This window comes from Trachymyrmex cornetzi, unplaced genomic scaffold (assembly GCF_001594075.2).
Source record: "Trachymyrmex cornetzi isolate Tcor2-1 unplaced genomic scaffold, Tcor1.1 scaffold333, whole genome shotgun sequence".
NCBI classification, from domain to species: Eukaryota; Metazoa; Arthropoda; class Insecta; order Hymenoptera; family Formicidae; genus Trachymyrmex; species Trachymyrmex cornetzi.
The window spans coordinates 113,491-128,536 of NW_017298036.1; the positions used below are offsets into that span (position 1 = coordinate 113,491).

Consider the following 15,046-nt stretch of genomic DNA (forward strand, 5'->3'; position numbering starts at 1 on the left):
ATTGCCCCAAGACGTCATTTCATCTTATGATGAGCCTGTACAGTACGACTGTTAAGAAAATGAATCAACGATGTACTGAATATTTTTATTTTAACCTACTCTAATATTAGGTGTTAAACTTAATTTCTGCCGTTTTTCGTCTCCAAAATTGATTTGTTTCGAAGGAAAGATGGGTGAATACCTTAATCAAAGTAATTTCCTCCATTTTCTACTTTATCACTAATTAATAATATTTTATTAATAATACTTTGATTAAGGTATTTCCCTTCGAAACAAATCAATTTTAGAGACGAAAAACGGCAGGAATTAAGTTTAACACCTAATAGATTAACAAGCTAATCGAGCTAAATATTGTGTAATGTTTAAATAACTTACATAAAGCAGTATAAAAGTTATAAGAAGCACATTTTCGTATATTATGCCGTCATATTTACTTAATTTATAAAAACAATACTGTTGCGAGGAAATTCTTGATACTTATGCAACACGTTAAGCACACAATTGTACATAATTCTGTGTCATTAACGCAAGCGCTGCTAATCGGTATCATTGTTAAACACAACGAGTGGCATATTCCCCCAACTGGCGTATTCGCCCGACTACCCTATAATGACTAAATCTTATAATTTAATTCAAGAATATCCAAAGCTTCTTAACATGCTTGGTGTCTGTTAAGATGAGTTACTCATCAATTACAGTTGAAATTCAGTTCTTATAATTGACTTTTGAATTAGCGTCCACTTCAGACTTGGAAACCTGTAGAGTGACTTCTCTTGACGGACTACCGGGTTATTCTACGATGATAGTTTACTGAGAAAGACTCCAAAGAGAGTCGAAACGTTCAATACTTTGAGTAAAGAAGACGTCACGAAAAAATTGAAATTAAATCATTATTCCACATTAATATTGCGCACTCCTTCCATGCTGACTCTTATTAGTCTTTAATTAGCATAATTTGCTCCTTATCCTACGTACGTACATACCACGGCAGTATCGAGACTTGAATTCTTTATAATATATCGAGAAGCAAAAAAAATAATCTGTTATCAGTTCTACTTATGGGGATGAGAAACGATTAGGATTAGAAAGAATTTGTGGGAAAAATGATAAAATAAGAATTTAAGTCTCGATAGAATGTCTTCTCTGTCTCTACTCGTTCTTTCATTCATTGTTTCGGCTGACCACTTTTTTAAAATGGAGATTCGCTGGTTTGCAGAATCGCGAAAGTGGCGACCGTTCGAGAAGCGGAGGCGGCGGCGATTTCCAGAGATCGGATTCGTCTCCCGGTTCGCGTCCCAGCTCGGTCTTACCGGATCTTTTGACTTCTTCGCCGGGTCAACGGCAGGACAAGTCAACTAGCGAGGAGGTCAGATTTATCCATCCGTCTATACACACACACACATCTATGTATCTCTTGTTTTTTTACGTCGGTTTTCTATGCATGCACTCGTATATGCTTCATCTCTTCACCAATACAAGAAATATCTGTAAAATATTTATAACACAATTCATAATGAAAAAAAAAGCAAATTAGTGCTATCGATCGGTACTTGACATAGAATAAATTAAAAGTCTGAAGTTTGGGTAGAGAGAGGTATGCTTATGCGAATCTAAAAGTGAATCCAAACTAGCAAGGTCGAACGATTGCGATGGAATATCTACGGATGAACATGGACAAATGTAGCTTTTCCTTTGATACACCAACGAGAGATGAAACGTATTTGGTGACGTAAATTTGGACCAGCTACATCAACATCATTGAAACGAGTTCATTCGTTCGTGTTTGCTCCTTGTTTTATTTGTATTCAGTTTTAACACGCGAGTGCACGCATGCATCATTTTCCGCAACTTTATTTATTTCCATTTTATATACGGAATACATTTATATATATGTCTCGTTGAGGCGTGAGTCTTGTGAGCGATATGACGTACAACATCGTTGACGTATAATGATCGTTCAAGATGTTGAGAATGATTATCATTTCCTTTAGTAGTAAATGAGAATGCCTTCCTTTCTCGGATTGTCTGAGGAGTAATGCTTTTTTTGTAATTGAGTCGAAACGTTTCTATAATGTGTACAATTATATTATCATCGATTATTCTAATACGTTGCAAAATATAGGTACGTAGCGCGTTATGATACTGTGTGTGTACCCGCAAACATGTCATTCGATTTATATTCTTTATACCTTGCCAGACATGGAAACCAACTAGTGGCAGCGACTAGTAACGATACGGTATGAGCTCGTTCGGTACTTTTGAATTATGCAGAATCAACTAGACTGAGCGTGATCTTTACACACACACAGACACACGCGCGCGCGCGCGCGTACACACATACACGCACATGCACACGCGTTTAAGTTTGAGGGTTTGCACAGGGGACGGCTTATGCTTTGTGTCAATGCCTTGTTAATTGTCCGTGATAGTCAAAAAGTGCATTTTGTTGACTATACGCATCAATCTTGTTGTTTCGTTCCATTAGGTTGCATTCTCACTTTTTGTTATGAACTTTAGCAATTGGTAAATAGATTTTGATGATATTTATTTGATATTCTTTCTCTGTTTTTTTTTATGTGCAAAACAAAATTATTGTCTATGAAAATCGTGTAAAAAGAAGACTGCCTTGCGTTCATTGTATGATGTTATAAGCAAAAACTGCGAGAGAGAGAGAGAGGGGGGGGAGGGAGAGTCAGGTTCAGGTGGGGAACAGTATCGAAGAAATTTTTGCGAATCAAGGATTCGTGCAACTTCCAATTTATTACTATAAAAAATTATAGGTATCGTCTATATCTCCTTGAACCATATTCTTTTTTTCTTTCATGGTTTCAGAGAAACGGAACAGTTCCTTGTGAGTAGCATAGTTCTTCTCCGTTCCTCCTTGATTTTGAGACGGTTCTCGGAAATCGATTATATATTGCAAAATGTTCAAAATATATTATGCAAGAGCACTTATACCGACCTCTCATCCACGTGCAAGAAGAGACGAAAAAATTGTGAATAACGTAATCAGGATGTTTACTATTTGGAAAATCCTAGAAAAACCTGGAATTTTAATGAGATATTTTTTATATTTTATAAATCAATGATTTTCATGGAATTTTATCGGGATTCGGGGAAATTTGGAGAAATTTTATTTTCAAATTCTGTCTGTTTCTAAACACAATGTTTCATTATTTATTTGTTTTTTGATAATACAAGATATTGACAATCTATTACCAATAAGTATGACACGCATCTGTATATTTACATACATTCTTGTGTATGTGTCTAGCGACTTTTTATTTTTAAAAAATCAGGGTCATAGTAGATGCTCAATAAAATAGAATAGTTTACTAATATTATACATATTGTAGTCAGTCTTTCTTAAATTATCCCAGAGTTATTAAAGACTGGATACTTTTTGTTTAAAATTGAAATACATACAATCTATTATCGTTCGTACTTTGTTGCTTTATCATAGTGCACAACGCTCGGTCTTAAGGTGCCTCCAGATGATTTGGTCTATGTATAGACCAACTTTATACACATTTCCTAAATATTTACTACATTCAATATGGATAATTATGTATGTCGTGTATACGTACGATATATGCTAATATTGCCATACGTTGGCTATTTCGGCTGGAGTATAATTTGAATTGTATAATTTTTTTACGCAGTATGATTCCTTTAATTATTCTGCATATAAAAGAATTGAGGTAGTGGTATCAAAAAACCAATAGTTTACGAGATATTTTATACTTTATTCCAGCACATATTGACATAAAATTACTCGTAAACTATTAATTTTTTGATAATCATACCTTAATATAATACTTTTATGAAGAGAATAATGAGATGAATCAATTGGTGGAAAGAAAATATGTAGTTGCTTATTTAAAAAATTATCCATTTTACTTACATATCTTTTTAAAGCTATTATATGTTTTCTTTATATTAACTGATTCATTTTATTATTCTGTTCATAAAAGTATTAAGGTATGATTATCAAAAAATTAATAGTTTACGAGTTATTTAATATTTTATGTCAATATATGCCGGCATAAGGTATAAAATATCTCGTAAACTATTGATTTTTCAATACTTTTATCTTAATATCTTTATATGAAGAATAGTTAGAAAAATCATATTATGTAAAAAAATTCATATAATTCCATTAAAAAAATAAAAACTTTGATTTAATCTTCATGCCTCTTATATACTTTTATATGCAGAATAATTAAAGGAATCATATCATGTAAAAAAAATTATACAATTAAATTTAAAAAAGTAGAGGCGACCTTCATTTATATCTTTTTGACGCCTCCTCCACCTAGAAAAAAGACAACATGACCAAAATGTGGCTTCTAAACTATGCAACTTTTGTTTGAAACAGTTTTCTATATCTTTCATATTTTTCGAGATATTTGCCTGGGGAAATTAAAATGGGATACCCTGTCATATACAGAGTGTTTCATTTTAAGTGATATGGTCGATTATCTCGCAAATCGATGATTTTATTGAAAAATTTTTTAAACGAAAGTTGCATGGCTTGAAGGGGAACATATGATGGAAATGTGAACTTGACCTTGGGTGACCTTGTCAAAATCAGGTCAAGATCATTAATATTTTTTTAAATAAAAACCCCTATTTTTTATTACACATTCTTGTAGCTTATCTTGAGAACTTTCTAAAACACTATAATAAAGTCACGTTTCATTGAGTACTTCTTGAGTTATGGAGCTTGAAAGTTACAGTACCACCGGCGTTATCCATGTACGCATGCGCGTGTGAGCGAGATTCTTAGGCGCTCCATCTCCGCGATCGGTAAAACTGCAGAAAAGGGAAGCACCCGCCGACGACCTTGACCTTGATATATATTGTCAAGGTCATCACCCTGAGTAGCCTCCAACAAGATTTAGCCGTCGCTCGCTGTCCATTAAAAAGTAATTAACAAAAAAAGTTTAAAAAATAATGTCTCATTTCTGCTATAACGAAAGTTGTAAAACTATATAGAATCACGCTTTGTGTTGAAAAGTGTACGTGTGGATCCAGTGGTGGAGTGAAAGTCGTTTCGCGTTAAAAAAATCTAACTCTAACCTAACCCATTTTTTGGTGTGAAGTAGCCCTCATTTCATGTGGAAGGTTGTAAATCCATGTCGTTTCGCGTTAAAAAACCTAATCCTAACCCAACTCATTTTTTATTTTTGTGTGGAAAGTTGTACATTCAAGAAGCAAAGTTCTATTAGGTTTACAACCTTCCACACGAACTGAGAGCTGTTACCAAAACATGAGTTTGGTTAGGTTTTTGTAACGCAAAACGACATGGATTTACAACCTTCCATGCGAAATGAGAGCTATCTCGTACCAAAAAATAGGTTGAGTTAGGGTTAGGTTTTTTTAACGCGAAACGACCCCACCTCCCCCTCTGCTTGGGGCGCGCGATTTCCACGCGAAGCGACTTTCGAAATCGTGACCCTGAGTGATCTTCAACAAGACTTCGAAAGTTGCTTCATGTGGAAGTGCCCCCCCCCCCCCCAAGCAGGGGGGGGGGGAGTGGGGTGGTAGTTACTTTACGTGGAAAGTCATTACGTAAGCAAGGAAGAATAGTTTCTAATATTATATATAATAGCAGAAATAAGACGTTATTTAAAAAAATTTGTTTTGTTAATAACTTTTTAACGAATAACGAGCGACGGCTAAAACTTGTTGGAGGTTACTCAGGGTGATGATCTTGACAACATATGTCAAGGTAAAGATCGGTGGGTGCTCCTCTTTTCTGCAGTTTTACCCCGCAATATATTCACACTGCTTGACATACGCTCACGTGCACGGAATTGAGTCCAATCCTTCCCAATTGAACGATTCAACTTTCCTCTTTTTTCATATAGCTTTTTCTTCCAATTTTTTTACATTAGTGGGCTTTTTCAAAGCTTTTATCAAAATGGCCGCTTAGAGTTCAAATAAAATTGTTGATATTATTCTTGTGCTCGGTGAAGCTGGACGAAATTATTGTAGAGCAGAAAGATTATATCGTAATAGATATTCGTTTAGACGACATCCAAATGCAATGCAGATAAGAAGAATTTGATTACGAGAGATATCGAATTGAGCTTGCCTTAGTTGGCCGGATCATTCCCGATTTTGCCTTAATCGGCCGGATCAATGATCGGTCTTGCCTAAAGCCGTAATCACACTAGCGATTGGCGATTGTGATTGACGATTGAGGATTACTTTTCAAAGGCCGGATCAGTGATCGTTCTTGCCTTAGTTGGCCGGATCAGTGATCGGTCTTGCATTAATCGGCCGGATCAGTGGTCGGTCTTGTCTTAGTTGGCCGCATCAGTCCCGATCTTGCCTTAATCGGTCGGATCAGTAATCGGTTTTGTCTTATAATTTAACAAGTACGTAACGAAAAGTAACTTTATTATAGTGTTTTGGAAAGCTCTCAAGAGTTAAGCTATAAGAATATATAATAAAAAATAGAGGTTTCCATTTAAAAAAACATTAATGACCTTGACCTGATTTTGACAAAGTCATTCAAGGTCAAATCCACATTTCCGTCATGTGTTCCCCTTCAAGCCATGCAACTTTCGTTCGAAAAATATTTCAATAAAATCATCGATTCGCGAGACAATCGACCATATCACTTAAAATGAAACACTTTCTCTCTCTCTCTCTCTCTCTATGTATATATATATATGTATATATATACATATATACATCGGGTGTTTCACACCACCTGTACCACCTTTTTATCTTCGCAGAATAAGGTCCAATCGTAAAAGTGTTCAAACAAAAGTTGCAGGGTTTAAAAAGATCTATTTACTAATCTTATCAGTTTGATCTTGGGTGGCGTCGTCAAGGTTACATCGATTTTTTTTTATAGAACACGCTACTTTTAATTCCAGAATCTAATAGCTGGTGTCAAGAGCTTTTCAAAATACTATAATAAAGTTATTTTTTAATAAATTATTTTTCGAGTTATAAGGCATGAAAGTTAGAATACCGCCGGCATTAGCATTACGCAAGGTGTCCGACCGACGGCTAAAACCTCTTGATAATATTTGTCAAGATCAAGATCATTGGAGATTATACCTGTTATTTTCATATCTAAAATTTTCATATAAAAATAAATTTTTTATGCAAAAATGGAAGTAAGAAGAATAACTTCCATTAATGGTCTTGATCTTGACAAATGTTATCCAGGATATGATCCTGAACAACATTTAAGAGGTTTTAACTGTCGGTTGAACACGCGTAATGCTAATGTGGACGGTACTGTAACTTTCGAGCCTTATGACTCGCTAAGTACTTTAACTTAATAAAAGAAAGTTACTTAATAAAAAATAACTAAGTGTGTCGGGAAGCTCTCGACATTGCCTATGAGATTTTGGAATGGAAAATAGTGTTCCATTTTAAATAATCAACTTGATCTTGATCTGACCTTGGCGACGCGACGCCACGTAAGGTCAAACTGATAAGATCAATAAATAGATCTTTTTAAACCTTACAACTTTTGTCTGAACACTTACGATTGAACCTTATCCTGTGAAGATAAAAGAGTGGTACGGGTGGTCTGAAACACCCGGTATACAGGGTGTCCCATTTTAATGTCTCATCTCAATTAACTTTATTTTTGACCTTAGAAAAAAATGTTTTAGACAAAACTTGTATAGCTTTGAAGGGGACATAAGATGGTGCCATTACTTTGACTTTGAATAGTTGCTTGAAGGTCACGTGAAGATTACCTTCAATTTCTTAAATGGAACCTGCTACTTTTTATTGCACATTCTTGTAAATCATCTCGAAAACTTTCCAAAACATTATAATTAAGTTTATTTTCATTGAGTGCTTTTCGAGTTATAAGGCTTGCAAGTTACAGCATTAGCCGGCATTAGCATTACCCAAGGTGTCCGACCGACGACTAAAACCTCTTAAATGTTGTTCAGGATCATAACCTAGATAACATTTGTCAAGATCAAGGTCATAGAGGTTGTCTCTCTTTTTATTTTTACGTAAAAATTAAAGCCATTCAACTTTTGTCTGAAACATTTTTTTCCAAGATAAAAAATAAGTTATTTGGAGTGGGACATTAAAATGTGACACCCTGCGTGCGTGCGTCGTGCGTGCGTGTACAGGGTGTCGCAAAAGTTTTTGCCAATCGCTTTTGTGTAGATAGAGCGGACTAAACTGAGTCGAAAAGTCTTCTACCATTTTGCAATGCTCGCAATAGTTAACGAGATACTGATTGTTAAAGATAACCGAATAAGCGCGTCCGTTCGGCCTACTAATGCCAAAGAGTATGCTCATTGATGGCTCGGCACGCGGGCCGCGGGGAGTGGGAATAGCTTGGCAGGTGAGCCTCCATGTCATGACTTGACTGGTGCGCCTACCAAGCTGCCGAGCCATCAATGGGTATACTCTTTGGCATTACCCTGGTAGAAATTTCATGCATTTTTTGAGCAGTTACTAAACAGTTACATCAACTTCTGTCTAGTAACTGAGAAGGAAAACTACTTAAGATCCCAATCAGGATGTAACGCTTTGTTTGCAGTTACTGCATACAAAAGTTGCGTAAAATCTGAATCCATTTACTGCATAGAAACACAACAAATAATGGATATTAAATTGATTAATAAGCAAGCCACACAACTGCTCGTGAAATGGACAGAATAAAACTCTATCAAGTTCTTGTCCATTTCCTACTCAGTATTGACACAATTAATGAGAATACAATAATATTAGATATTAACTGAACAGGTGTCTAGGAAAACTGCATACATTTCTACCAGAGTAGTAGGCCGAATGGACGCGCTTATTCAGTTATCTTTAACGATCAGTATCTCATTAACTATTGCGAGCATTGCAAAATGGTAGAAGACTTTTCGACTCAATTTAGTCCGCTCTATTTACACAAAAGCGATTGGCAAAAACTTTCGGGACACCCTGTATATATATTTATATACAGGGTATCCGATAAGTTTTGACAAAGCGCTCGTGTATAGATAGAGCGGACTATACTGACATGAGTCGAAAAGTTCTCTATCATTTTGCAATTTTCACAATAATTACCAAAATATTAATTACTAAAAATTGCCGAATATTGGTTTTCAATAATTTTTTACTTAAATATTATCAACTTTACAGAAAAAAAGACAACAAGAGACAAAAATTGTTTATTTTCTTCTCATGGAACTCTAAGAATTTTTTCAGGATTTTATTTTTTATCAACTTTTTGTACTGCATTTTTTTGGCAATTATTTTTGTCAATATGAGAAAATACCGTATTAAAAATTCTGAAAAAATTCTCAGAAATTTATGAGAAGATAATTAACAATTTTTGTTTCGTGCTTGTTTTTCTGTAAAGTATTTGAGTGAAAAATTATTGAAAAGAAATCAATATTCAGAGCGATTTTTAGTAATTATTATCTTATTAACTATTGCGAAAATTGCAAAATGGTAGAAGACTTTTCGACTCAGTTTAGTCCATTCTATCTACATATGAGCGCTTTGTCAAACCTTACCTTATATAAATTTGGTAGCCATAATATAATTACTAAAATATAACAAAACAAAATATATAATTAATAGTTTTTTCTTGGACATGAAAGGATTGATATTTTGAAATTGTATTGCTGAGAATGGTGTTCCAAATTGAACTGAAATGTACTATTATTTTTTGGAATAAAGATTCTGTTTTCTGGATTAAAGGTTTAAGATTGCGTATTAACTACCACGTTGACTCTCATTCGTCCTGTTTTTTTGGATTTTTTGTTATAATTAATAGTATTGATAATACACTATATACATATGTGTATGGGTCGTCCCTGAGAACGAGTGTCGTGCACTAAAACGATGAAACAGCAAGTGAGAAGTAGGAACGGTAATAAGTATGAATACCGACACATTTTAATTTCAAACCAAAAGTATCCGGTCTTGGACACTTCCAAATTATCCTACTCGCAGCTTTAATTGTAGAAAATAATAGATACAGTTTCGTGGAATTTCTGTTTTTTACTCATTTTTAATTTATTTGCGTTACACTCCAATTTATTTCAAAGTTGCATTAAAAATTTCTTACCTAGAATTTTGAACAAAAATACCTGACAAATCTGGGAATTTTCAAGGGATTTCTTTTTAAATTTCAGTAATCACTCTAATAACAGATCAAAATTGGACTTGTATATATTACAAAAAAGATGGCTGTATAGTCACTCTTTAGTTATGATCGGTAGGATAGTTATAGGACTACGCAATGTCTCATGTTTCACGTACGATGTCTATTAAGCGTCAATTATACGGTTGTCAGCGTGACTAATTCAGGATTATGTTGTGTGTTGTGGGACACGCGGGGCTCTAACTCGAAGGGCAGGGCCCTCTACTGACCATTCCAATCCCAATACTAATTACAATGTAAGTATCTATTTATCCATTAAAAAAAAGTTTCGACTGCTATCCTTCCCTCTTCCTCCTCCTCCTCGCTTTTTCGCGCGAGGGGCGGGAACAGAGGTATGAGGACACGTGTTATTTTGCTCTCGAACATTAATCTTTTTTCATTAAATACTTCGGGAATGAATGCCAGTTTTGTGTACGTGCTCAAGCCGTTTTTATCTTATCCTCTTTTTGGTTGGTTTTTATAGGATCTGTTTCTGTGTGTGTGATTCTTGGTGTCACCACGGTAATAAAACGATAACTCTATCATGGCCGCGACCACCGCTTTTTGTTCTCACATCTCTCTCTTTCTTCTTCTGTCCTTTTTCTGGGTTTTGTTTTCTCACCTGTGTGAAACGTGACGACGAGACACGACGATGTGACCTGGGTAGATGACATTGTTTCACGACGCGAATGTTTAATCCCGTATACTGAGTGTCATTCGAGAATTACACGAAGATATACGTAATAACAAGTTAATAGTGTAATTGCGGATGTCATTGAACACAGAGTTGGCTAATTTCGAGTCTGCTTAATCCTTACCAAACGTATCCCTTCGATACGCATACTTACACGGATTATATGCGAATGTCTATTCTTTTTCATTTTTATATTACTCTGTGAAGAAATGCTTTAATTTGCAATCGAGATGATTTGTTTGTATGAATGCTATGTATATATCGCATATTTGACTCGGCTGATTTGTTCTCTTTTTTTCTTCATTTCTTCACTCAGTTCTTTGCATGTATTTTTTACTATTTAAATAAGAGAGAAAAAAGGGGCACGCGTTTCTGCGATTTGTATCTTTTCTGTTGATTGTGATAGTGATATTTGGGTCGATGATAAATTCTCCTAATCACTCCAGCATTTCTTTGCGTGCAAAGTAGTGTTTGCCTGACATTTTGGCACGCTTCTCTTGGAGTTCAATCAAACGGCAAAGTCGTCTTTGTTGCAGTATCGACAAGCGGTGAAATCACCTCCGTTTGCGCTTCAACAGAAGCAGCGATCTTTCCTGACTTTTGGATTCGGAGCTGGTCCAGCGAGAAGAGAGTCCCACGTAAACGTTAATGTGACTCCCACTAGCCACGATTTGGCATCAGATACACCCGAGATACGCAAATACAAGAAGCGTTTCAACAGCGAGATCCTCTGTGCCGCGTTATGGGGTGCGTATACAGTTAGTGCAGAATCTTCGTTTGTTGCGCACTGATTGTACGCTCGGATCATAACCGACTCTTATCACTTTACAGGTGTAAATCTGTTAATTGGAACCGAGAACGGCTTGATGTTGTTGGATAGGAGTGGACAGGGTAAGGTTTACCAATTAATCAGTAGAAGACGTTTTCAACAAATGGAGGTTCTCGAGGGTCAAAATATCTTGGTTACGATCAGCGGTAAGAAAAATAGAGTACGCGTCTACTATCTTTCTTGGTTGAAGAGTAAAATTCTACGGACAGATGGTCACAGTGATGTAAGTTTTCGTTTTACGCACACATGCACACGCACACACACACGCACACGCACACATTAAAGGAATTTCCTTTCTGTGTACCCGTTTTAATATCTAATATTACTTTGTTTATTTGTAGCAAGTCGAACGACGTAACGGTTGGATCAATGTGGGTGATCTGCAGGGCGCAGTGCACTTCAAAATAGTGAAATATGAAAGAATAAAGTTCCTCGTGATCGCATTGAAAGATTCCATAGAGATTTACGCCTGGGCGCCAAAGCCGTACCACAAATTTATGGCCTTCAAATCTTTTGGCGAGCTCGCGCACAGACCTCTATTGGTTGATCTTACTGTTGAGGAGAGTTCAAGATTGAAGGTTATCTATGGTAGCGCTGATGGATTTCACGCGGTCGATTTGGATTCCGCTACAGTTTACGATATATATTTACCAAAACATGTAAGAAAACTCAGATTTGTTTATCCATATTGGTAAATGTATGCGATGCGATTTATTAGCTGATCTGATAGTCATTCAAGAAATCCGAATTTAATTTCTCGATAATAATCAGTAATGCACGAGTAGAATATTCATAAGTACTTTGCATTATTTAAAATTTATTTCGACATATCTTCGGTAAAAATATTAAATCCAGTAATTATAAAAAATAATCAATAATATACTAGATTTAGTAATAAAGAAATACTGTGTGCGTGTGTGCGTACGTATGTACGTGCATATATGCATGATAGACTTATTTTTAAAATTTCAGATATTCAGAGTCATCAAGTTTTTTTAATGATATTTTAAGTCTATAAATTGTTAAATTCAATAAAAAAAAGTTGGAAGCATGTACATCTACTTAAATTTTTATTCTTTTTAAAGTTTGATGATAATGTATATTATCATTTGCTTTTCAATCGCAGACCCAGGGTCCTATTTGTCCACACTGTATAGTAGCGTTGCCAAACAGTAATGGCATGCAGTTGCTACTCTGTTACGATAATGAGGGCGTATACGTAAATACTTATGGCAGAGTATCAAAGACGATGGTTCTTCAATGGGGTGAGATGCCAACGAGTGTCGCATACATTGGTACGGGACAAATTATGGGTTGGGGCAACAAGGCGATTGAAATTAGGAGTGTGGAGAGTGGTCATCTCGATGGTGTTTTCATGCACAAGAAGGCTCAACGACTCAAGTTTCTCTGTGAACGTAATGATAAGGTGCGTGTAACTTGAAATATGCAACACTTAACGATTAATTGAAACGCGTATTAATGTATGGAATCCATCCGCCTGTTTATATCTCTTTGCTCATATATATATATATGTATATATATATATATATAGGGCGTTCTCTGTTAAATCGGTCACCTTCCTGCCCATTTCAATTTTTGAGATAAAATTTTTTAGAAGGGCTTAAAATTTTCCTTGAAATATCTATTTTTCGATGCTATATGACGTTTTTAAAAATTCAAAATGACGGATTCAAAATGGCGACTGGAATGAAAAAGACATTGGAAAAATTAATGATATCGTGAATAAATGTGCACGATGTGATGTAGAGGTCTGATCCGTGTGCGTGCGTACGCGCATGTGTCAAAACGAATTACGTTGAAATCAATATCCTTCTTCAACACGATATCCAGTAGTTATCAAGATATTTGCGTACAAAATTCCAAATTATAATTCAATCATTCTCTTCCCGAGCTGCGTAGTCTGTTCCGCAAATTCTTAAGAATCATGGATTTATATAATAATTGCGGGCGAAAATAAAGTATTAATCAAAAGGTATTCCGATGATATAAATGGAACACTATGGTAGTTACGGGAAAGAAAGTGTAAAGGATAAAAAATTAAAAATTAAATTCTATGGTACATCCATCCACACAGACATACGTGTTCGCGCACACTCGCACACAAACGCGCGCGCATACACACGTGAGACGCAAGGGGATTTTTATAGGTAATATAAAGTTTCAACACTTACTAAATTATATTATTATCCTGTAGAAATTCTAAATTGTTTTTAACGCACAATAATATTCCTACCGTAAATTTTTTTCGCGACGTACGCTTTCTCGGAAAGAGAATGATCGAATATATCAATATAATTTGAAATTTTGTGCACAAATGTCTTGATAACCACTGGATATCGTGTTGAAGAAAGATTGATTTCAATGTAATTCGTTTTGACACACGCGTGCACGCACGCAAGCACACAGATCAGACCTCTACATTACATCGTGCACGTTTATTTACAATATCATTGGTTGCGTTCAGCAGAGAAAGCAGCTTTGCAACTGTTGTAAAATTCTTTAATATGATTGGTCTTGCCCTTAGTTTCTCACTGAATCTAAATGTATAAACAAATCATATTTAAGAATTTTACAACAGTTGCAAAGCTGCTTTCTCTGCTGAACGCAGCCATTGATTTTTCCAATGTCTTTTCATTCCAATCGCCATTTTGGGTCCGCCATTTTGAATTTTCAAAAACGCCATACGACATCGAAAAATAGATATTTCAAGGAAAATTTTAAGCCCTTTTAAAAAATTTTATCAAAAATTGAAATGAGCAGGGGATTTAACAGAGAATACCCTACATATATATGGGGCATTCTCCGCGTGTCGGAGTCCCCTTCTGCCCATTTCATTTTTTGACAAAATTCAACCAACCAGGGCTTAAAATTTTCGTTGGAGTGTCTACTTTTTAATGGCGTGTAGCCTTTTGTGAAAATTCAAAATGGCGGACTGGTGCAGCTCCGAGCTGGAGAATGAAAAAAGTATAAAAAATGAATTATATATCTTTAAAAAATGCAGAAGTGACACTTCATTCGGATAATACTGTATACTGAGGAGTTTTCGAGGTTGCTGGTTCCGATTCTGAAGTCGAAATTGAGAAATTCAAAATGGCGGTATAGTTAAAAAATTCGAGTTCTGTTTTGAAATTTTCACTTACTTCATAATTGAATTGGGAATATGATATTTTTACAAAATTTTTTAATTGATGAGTTTGTGGAAATGTCCAACTAAGGAGGTCTAACTCGAAGCTTTGTGGTCGGCCGCAGCGTTTCGTCCTGGTCCCACACTACTAGACTCATCAGTAAAGCCTGCGGCACACGATGCTTATTTTCCTGCTGGATTGCTAGCTGAATTAGAATCTTACCATCGTATTGGCTG

General features: G+C 35.5%; 1 protein-coding gene across 2 annotated transcripts in view; it reads left to right on the forward strand.

The window, feature by feature from the left end:
* The window catches only part of msn (serine/threonine-protein kinase msn), a 106,545-nt gene that overhangs the window by 82,925 nt on the left and 8,574 nt on the right, over positions 1 to 15,046 (forward strand). For both annotated transcript variants that reach the window (XM_018510285.1, XM_018510286.1), the window contains exons 14-18: positions 1,217 to 1,366; positions 11,372 to 11,582; positions 11,667 to 11,887; positions 12,006 to 12,323; positions 12,791 to 13,090. In XM_018510285.1, coding sequence (XP_018365787.1) covers positions 1,217 to 1,366; positions 11,372 to 11,582; positions 11,667 to 11,887; positions 12,006 to 12,323; positions 12,791 to 13,090 — 1,200 coding nt within the window. The remainder of the gene's footprint in view (positions 1 to 1,216; positions 1,367 to 11,371; positions 11,583 to 11,666; positions 11,888 to 12,005; positions 12,324 to 12,790; positions 13,091 to 15,046) is intronic.